The 8,396-nt window shown below is 35.2% G+C and overlaps 2 protein-coding genes across 2 annotated transcripts; both read left to right on the plus strand.

The window, feature by feature from the left end:
* The first annotated feature begins 5,813 nt into the window (after positions 1–5,813).
* Positions 5,814–7,750, plus strand: LOC114311052 (uncharacterized). The gene is made up of 4 exons (XM_082924070.1): positions 5,814–6,134; positions 6,506–6,872; positions 7,132–7,259; positions 7,328–7,750. The coding sequence occupies exons 1-4, from the start codon at positions 5,814–5,816 to the stop codon at positions 7,748–7,750; spliced, it is 1,239 nt and encodes a 412-aa protein (XP_082780196.1).
* Positions 7,751–7,804: 54 nt separating this feature from the next.
* Positions 7,805–8,170, plus strand: LOC145824418 (uncharacterized). Its single transcript, XM_082924071.1, has one exon. It carries the CDS (start codon positions 7,805–7,807, stop codon positions 8,168–8,170), a length of 366 nt encoding a protein of 121 aa, XP_082780197.1.
* Positions 8,171–8,396: the final 226 nt, after the last annotated feature.

Raw genomic sequence — 8,396 nt, forward strand, 5'->3', positions numbered from 1 at the left:
GGAGGCGGGGCCGCTGGTGCTTACGGCAATCTTGCCTACTCTTCTCTTGTCCTGGCTTCGTTGACGAGGTCCCTCAGATGGCCTTGCCTTACTAAGTCCTCTAAGTATGCTTTTAGGGCTCTGCAGCCCTGAGTTGGGTGCCCTTCTTCATTGTGGTAAGCAAAACGCCTACCAACGTTCCTTCCCATGTATTCCCCTGGGGTCTTTGCTAGTGCTCTGTAATAAGGTTGATTTCAGATTTGATCCAAGACTTTGTGTACTGGGATTCGGAACACAGTCGTCACTGCTTGTTTACCCCTCAATTCTATCTCCGATTTGTTAAATCTGTTGTCACCTCGGCTTCGCTTTGGCTCGCTGTTCCCTTTTTCTTACTTTACCTCCTTATTCCCCGATGTGTCCTCCTCGGCTCTGGCATATTTCTCAATTCTCGCCATGAGCTCTTCCATGCTTTTTGGCAAAGTTTTTGCCAAAGACTTCCATAGTGGATAATTGTCTTTCAGGCCGTTCTTGAATGACACGACCGCTACTTCTTGATTACATTCTGGTATTCGATTGAACACCTCATAGTACCTTTTCGCATAGGCCCTAAGGCCTTCGTCTTTGCTGATCTTCAGAGCCATCAATGCATCCACCCTCAATGGCTGCAGTTTGTTCGTCACAAACCTGGCCACAAATATCTCGGCCAGGCCTTCCCAAGTCTTTACGCTTCCCTTCGGTAGTTTATGGAACCAATCTGATGCAATTTCTCCAAAGGACGAGGAGAACACTTTGCAGAGCAACGGCTCGTTCCCACTATATAATGCCATCGAATTCAAGTATAGCCCAACGTGGAAGTTCGGATCTGACTTACCATCATATATTTGGAACCTCGGCATACTGAATCGCTTTGGTGCTTGAAATTTGTCCAATTCCACCGAGAATGGTGTCTTCAGCTTAACCGGGGAAGTTACCTCGGCTTCAGCATTCTGTTGTTTCCTCTTCAGGTAATCTTTCAAGTCTTCTTTACTCCTCCCTGGAGCTCGGCTATCTTTGGACTTCAATCTTTTTGGCACACTACTTTCAGCCTCGTGGTGGGCTCGTTTGGACCTCTCTCTATGTGTGGTGTCAAAGCAGAGCGCTTGCCCTTGAACATGCCGATGTTCTTTGGGCTCTTGGTCCATCGTCTGATACGTCCTTCGGGACTCTTCTCGTCTTGGCTCCTCTCGTCCGACTTCCCTGGAAGGTCGGTGAGAGTGCCTTCCACTCCTGGTGTGCTGAGGGACTTCGGGGATTGCTCTTCTTCTCCCCTTCTGTGTATTAGTTGCGGGCATCGGCGTATCCTGCAGCGGGTATGGTGGCTGCATGACATTATTTTGCATCATGAAGTTGACGACCGACTGAAGGTCTGCCAACTTGTTCGCCAATTCTTTTACTTCCTCGTCCCTCTGTAGGCACCTCTCCCTCCATACGTAAAGGTTGTCTTCGTGATAGTACTTGCCTTGGCCTGTTCTCTTCGAAGTACCGCCCTCCTGGCCGATGTCTTTTTCACCGTGGCTCTGGTCATGAGTTTCTGCATTGTGGTTGTCTCCTTGAATGTCAAGGTCAATTGGTCTGCCACTCCCAGCAGGAGTGTCGCCCCCAATGTTTTCCTTCTGTCCGTTATTGGCCATCTATTCTTCTAAGTTTCCCACAGACGGCGCCAAATTGTGTGGGTGATTTTCTTACCACACTGCCCGCCTAGTAATCAGCTAGAGAGCACCGGCAGAATAGATAGCTTCAACAAACCTGTAACAGAAAGAAAAGGCTCCGGCGGTGGCTCTTCCACCCGGGGGCACTCCGACGATCAAGTCAGTATATCTCTCAAAGATAATCAAGTGCTAAACTCACTACTCAAAGCATAAAACTACGTACCTTAGACCCACGGGGGTGCCTCTTTTTTATAGTTTACTCAATTCTAGTCCCACTAGAAGCTTGACTTCTATGGACTCCAATTCTGTACTTACTTTGGATTTCTTCAAGAGATAAAGATAAACTCCCTAAGAGTTTTATCCTTATCTTAGCAAAGTCTTTTTTTAACTCTAGGACTCTTGCCCTTTATCCATTATCCGCTTATCTCGGATTCCGATATCTTCGGAGATAACCTCGGCCTCGCCGAGATAACCTCGGCGTCACAACCAGGACACGTGGCACTTCGGCTGACACGTCGGCGTCACCTTGCCACGTGTTGGTAATAATGAATCAAGTGGGCTATAGTCATATTTCAGGGTCGAAATTTGTGATAGAACACGATAATATGATTTGAATTAAATATAAAATTAGTAAGTTGGAATTAATTATTTCTTGACACGAACATGTATATGATACGATCCGATAACACGAATATTAAACAAGTTGAGTTAATATTAAATTTGTATAACACGAAATTATCACAGATAATCCGTACAATGAAGACTTAGTTATATATTATAATATTATTTTCACTAAAGAATATTATGACATTTTTTAATCTCTTACATAATTACAACCATTATGACTTTAAGTTTAATATAAGTTTTGTTTTTGTTTTTAATTGAATTTAATGTATTTTTGGTCTATTATTTGTGTTAATCTAGTAAAAAATATAATAATAAAATATAATATTTATAAATTAACAAATTAAATTAAGTTAAAAGTAAATAGAGATTATTTTAATTAATGAGTTGTTTGGCATACACTATTTTAGTTCATATTTTTATCTTTTTATCTTTTTTGGGTCACATCAATCAACATCTCCTCTCTACTTTTCTACACATCTTTTTATAAAGAATAATGCTTGGGACCCCCTTTTGGGGGTCACCCCCTCACCCCCCTTTGCCACGTGGCGGGTGGTGATTAGAGGAGCAGGAAAAAAAAGAAAAAGAAAAAGAAAATGTAACCAATGAGAGAGAGAGGGGTCAAGGGGGTGGGGGGAAAAGGGGGGATGAATCATTGTTGTTTTATAAAAATTCAAAAAATGTACTTATTTAGAATATCTCAAACTAACTTGTGAATAAATTTTCAAATTTGTTTCACACATTTCATATTTTTAGCTAATAGTACAAATTTTTGACATGATAAGTTAACACGACATGAACCGGACACAGATCGAAAATGACACGACATGATAACACAAAATAATAAACGAGTTGGGTAAGTGTTGAGATTATTCTGACAAGATATGAACACGACCCAACACGGCATGATACTCACCCTTAGTCATATTTATACTTTGATAGAATATGGAATTATTTTCATCAAGATCCTTTAATTATTAACAAATATCATTTTATCTCTTCATTTATGAATTTATATATTTTAATCCCTTCACCTATAAAAATTGTATTACTTTCACTATTTTACAAGTTCAAAAATAAAAAACGTAAAATAATATTTGCTAATAATTAAAAAAGTATCAATGTAGTTAATTCTAGAATCTGTCTATTCTCACTTGGTCCTTCCTATGATGTGGCTCTTCATTTTGAATGTGAATAACCCCCAAATTGAAAAAGTGTATTGCACTTTTCTTGAAGATATGAACTTTTGCTTCTCTTTTCCTGGAATCTGAAGGCCATTTAAAAAAAGAAAAAGAAAAAAAGAAAGTTAGAATTAAAATCAAACTCAAACTCAAACTCAAAAGTTATTACTGTCACATGGAACAGAATTGAAATGAAGCATTCACACGAAGAACATCCGTATCTCTCTCTGCCTTTTTATTTGGTGTCAACAACATTTTTCAGTGGTGGAATGGAATAAAATTGATGACAAAGAAGGTTAAGAATCTTAGTCTCAGTGCCTATTGAGTGGAGAAAAAACAGCAATGCTCGGCGAATGGCAGTTCAGTAATGGATTCTAACAGATCTCAAGGATCACCATGGATTTCATATCTGGATCTGATTTTTTATTGAAGCAAAATCATTTTAGAAATCTATGAATCATGGGCTCCGTTTGAGAACAGTTATTTGGGATTTTTTTAGTTATTTTAGTCACAAAAGACAAAATATATTATTTTAATCATAAAAAATAAAACTTCATATCCAACTCATAATCATTACACTCTTCTCTCACAAAAAAAAGTTAAAAAATCTTTTTCAAATTAAACTTTTTAATCCAGACTAAAATAATTAAAAAAATCAAAAAATTAAAAAATTTACCCACTCTCCAAACGACACCTAAATAGAGGCAGTGAATTTTGGTGAAAGAAACAAACAAATTGGTATTGTCAGAAACTAGGAATGCAAAAAAAAAATGCACAGAACAAACACAAGTAAATAAAAAACGTGACTTTTCTCTGCACTTTTTTGTGTGTGTCAAGTTCAAAGCCATATTTATAACCTATGAAATATGGGTATAGATACAATTACTAGTAATAATATGATACGGGTATGTTAATACAGAAAAATTTTAAAAAAGTGTGGGCACGGCTTGGTACCTTTATAAAGAAATATTTATTTTTAATTTAGAGTAATGTAAAAATTAATTAAATAGTTTAATTTGTTAAGATTCAATCTATAATTAATATTTAATGTAAAAAATAAAGATATAAACCAAAATTAAATGTCATTAAATTAAATAATTAATAAATCATAACTTAATTTTAAAATCATACTAAGTATAAAATTAAAAATAAAAAAGAAATCTAGTTAAAGAAATTTCATTGTTATAATAGAAAAAAATATTGTTTCGATTGAGCATATATTAGGTACGTCTAAATAAGCTAAAAATTAAGAAGAAAAAATTTGAGTACGTGTTTTATGTATCCAATACATATGCAGAAGTACTATGGCACCGTTTGGGAAGAGCTAAAGTTAACTTTTTTGGCTATTTTAGCCACAAAAAACAAAATAGGCTATTTTAGCCACAAAAAATAAAATATCACATCCAACCCATAATCATTATGGTTTTTTACTAGCCGGTCTTGAGTTTTACACTTATTCCCCTCTTAGTCCTGATTTTTGATCTTATGCACCAACAGGTCCTGAGTCTTTTTGTTTTTGTACCGTTTTACCCCTCCCCTGTTCTGGCGCGTTTCTGTTTGGATTTTCTATCAAAATATTGTGTTTGTGATTTGGATTTCTGTGGTACTTCACGATTTGCTGCTATATTATTGTGGAGCTTCGTGATTTCTGATTTCGCGCTTGGTGTATCTTCGCGATTTGTGATTTGCGATTGCGTGCTTGGTGATTCTTCCTATTTGAGATTTCGCGTTTGGTGTATAGTTACATTTTGTGATTTGCGGTGTTGTGTAGTTAGGTCGACTGGTATGTTTGATTTTGATTTCAATTTCAATGTTTTGGTTCTTTTTAGTTTGAGTTTGTGATTTTGATTTTGTGGTGATATTATTGTTACTCTGTTGTTTCTGTTGCGATTGAATTTGTGTTTTGATCATGATATTGAAAGTTTTGAGATATGTATTTGTTGATTAAATTATAGTTTTTTATTTTTTTTTGATTACGAAATTGTGTTGATTGAACACAGGTGTTGGTTTGTTATTTTATACAGTAATAATTTTATCATTGTGTATTTTGGGGGTGATGTTGGATTAACTTTTTCAACAGTGATAAATTTATGAGTGAGTATAGGAATAGGAGATGAAAAGGTTGCATAATGTAAGATTCAAATTGAGTTACCAAGTCTAATAAGTGTAAGCCTTATTCACTGTTCTTGGTCTTTGGTGGTGTTAACTGTTAAAGTTATGAGTGTTGGTTTTTGGATGTGTTTGAGTTGGTTGATAATTTTATCACTGTATTTGATTTTGTTTTAGGGTGTTTGAGTTGTTTGCTGATATGTAATTGTTGTTTGTTGCAGGATTTATAGCGATGGAGAATTGTTTGTTTCTTATGTGCAAGTTTAGAGGTGTGACATTGGTTATCAAGTATAATGATGGATTTAATTTCAAAGATTTAATATATAAATTGTGTGCAAAGTGGAGTGAGTTAGTTGGTAGTTCTTTGAATATATCGTATTCAATGGCTGGACATTCTTCTTGTGGTCTTCAAAGTGAAGAGGATTTGGAGGTTATGGTTGGACTGGCACTTTCTTGTGATATTCATCATATTGATGTTTTTGTAAAGTGTTGTTCTTTGGGTGAAGGTTATATGATTTGTGATGGTGAAGCTAGTAGTAGTAGTAGTAGTGTTGTTTGTGAAACTGATTTTTTGCCTTCATTTTATTCAAATCAACGGAAACCTTTACTCTCTGATGGGTGGGTTAATTGTATTAAAGGAGTAGGACAAAGGTTTGCTCAAGGAGTTGTTCAATTTCTAGATGCGTTGTCAAAGTATTCTATTCATTTCGGTTTTAATTTTGATTTTGTTAAGAATGATAAGGATCGTGTCACTGTTCATTGTAAGAGAAGGGCTGATTTGGGATGTTTATGGAGCGTGCATGCTTTGTTATTAAACAATTTGATGATGTTCACACTTGTGGATCTTCTTTTCGTACAATTAAACATGCTAGGATGACTTTAAGTATGATTGGTGAGCTAATTTCAAGTGATATTCGTAATAAGGCTTTGGCATCGGTTAGTGAGGTGGTTTGTGATTTCAATGACTATTATGGAACAGAAGTTTCTTATCGACGAGCTTGGATGGGTGTTGAAAAAGCAAGGGGTCTTGTTTTTTGTGACTATTCATCATCATTTGATGATCTTCGTTGGTATGTTGATGCTGCTAATGCTTGCAATCCGGGTAGTGTTTTTGATATGGAATTTGATATTAATAGTAAAGGAAGACATTTCAAATGCTTGTTTTTTGCTTTTGAGGCATGTATTCTTGGTTTCAAGTATTGTAGGCCTGTGTTGATGCTTGATGGAACTTTCTTGAAAGGAAGACACAAAGGTTGTTTATTGGCTGCTACGGCAAAAGATGGTAACCAAGGTATATTTTGTGTCTATGTGTTATTATTATTAAAACAGTGATAATTTTGTCATTTTTGTTACTGGATAGTGCTGATTATTGAGTATGGTCAATCTATTAGTGATAAATTTATGTTGTATACTTTTGTTAAATTTTTATATTTATACAGTGATAAATTTATCTATGGCTGGTGCTATATGTCATATACTTTGTGTTTTGATTTTCTTTTTGTAATTTTTTTATTTGTTACTGATAACGTGTATATATATTTTGTTTGTAGGTTTATATCCGTTATGTTTTGCTATTGTTGATAGTAAAAGTTATGACAGTTGGCATTGGTTCTTGTCAAAGTTATTAGGTATTTTGACTTCGGAGAGGATATTGCGTTTGTTACTGATCGACATGGAGGTTTGCTGAAAGCTTTAGCTGAGGTCTTTCCATTTTCTTCTCATTCTTTTTGTCTATTGCATTTGAAGACAAACTTGAAGACTTATTTGTCAGTGAAAAATCGTGAATCTAAAGAGTATTTGCTTACTCGTTTTAGTAGATGTGCATATGCTCCTACTATTGAGTTGTTTAATGAGTTATTTGAAGAATTTAAGGGTCGTTGTGGTCGTAGTGTTGAGAAGTTTCTTGAGAATTTGCCTAATGAGTGTTGGTGTAACGCTTATTTTCAAGGCAAGAGGTATGGTGAAATGTGCACAAATGCTGCGAAATCTTTTAATTCATGGATTAGGGATGAATGCCATTTGTTTTTAACTAGTCTTGTTGATGTTATACGGGTGAAACTAATGGAGCAATTTTCAAGAATGAGAGAATTTGGGAATAAGTGGAATCGTATTGTTTGTCCTTTTGTAGAGAAAAAGTTGGAAGAAGTTTTTAATGATACAAAAGCATGAATAGTTAAGAAATGTAGCGATGACATTTATGAAATCCAATTGGATCATTTAGTTATGATTGATATTGGGAAACGTTGTTGTTCTTGTCGATTGTGGGAAATTGATTGTTTGCCTTGCAAACATGGTTTTTATGCTATAAAGAGGAGTGAGAAGGATTTGAATTGCTTTCTTGATGATTACTACTGTGTTAGTAGTTATTGTGATTCTTATTCACATTCTATCTATCCAGTTCCTAGTATGTGGAAGCCAAATGTAGTTGTTGATGATGACGTTGTTTTACCTCCTCTTTGTAAGAGACCAGCTGGACGTCCAAGAACGGAGAGAATACCTTCTAAGGGTGAAATCAAGAGAATTAGATACAGTAGGTGTGAAAAGATGAGAACTCATAATCAGAAGACATGTAAACAAGCTTTGCTTTAGTTGTATTGATTTTAATTGAATTACTTTGTTTGAGAGTTGAGAGGTGTTACTTGCATTGAATGATTAAGTATTTTTTGAAAGATGTATCATTTTGGTACTCGCATTGAATGATTGAGGAATTTGTTGATCAAAAATTATATTTTTTGCTGATATTTTTACAGGATTAAATTTCACAGATTTATATTATTTGATTTTGGTTAAATGTAGTTGCTTTTTTTTGGTGTTT

This window comes from Camellia sinensis, chromosome 4 (assembly GCF_055761805.1).
Source record: "Camellia sinensis isolate YWXY chromosome 4, ASM5576180v1, whole genome shotgun sequence".
Classification (NCBI taxonomy): Eukaryota; Viridiplantae; Streptophyta; class Magnoliopsida; order Ericales; family Theaceae; genus Camellia; species Camellia sinensis.

Coding starts and splice junctions, on each gene's coding strand:
- LOC145824418 (XM_082924071.1), top strand. CDS start 7,805: ATGATTGATATTGGGAAACGTTGTTGTTCTTGTCGATTGTGGGAAATT.
- LOC114311052 (XM_082924070.1), top strand. CDS start 5,814: ATGGAGAATTGTTTGTTTCTTATGTGCAAGTTTAGAGGTGTGACATTG. Junction 6,135..6,505: donor GTAGTAGTAGTAGTAGTGTT/GTTTGTGAAACT, acceptor ATTCGTAATAAG/GCTTTGGCATCGGTTAGTGA. Junction 7,260..7,327: donor TGTTACTGATCGACATGGAG/GTTTGCTGAAAG, acceptor TTGCATTTGAAG/ACAAACTTGAAGACTTATTT.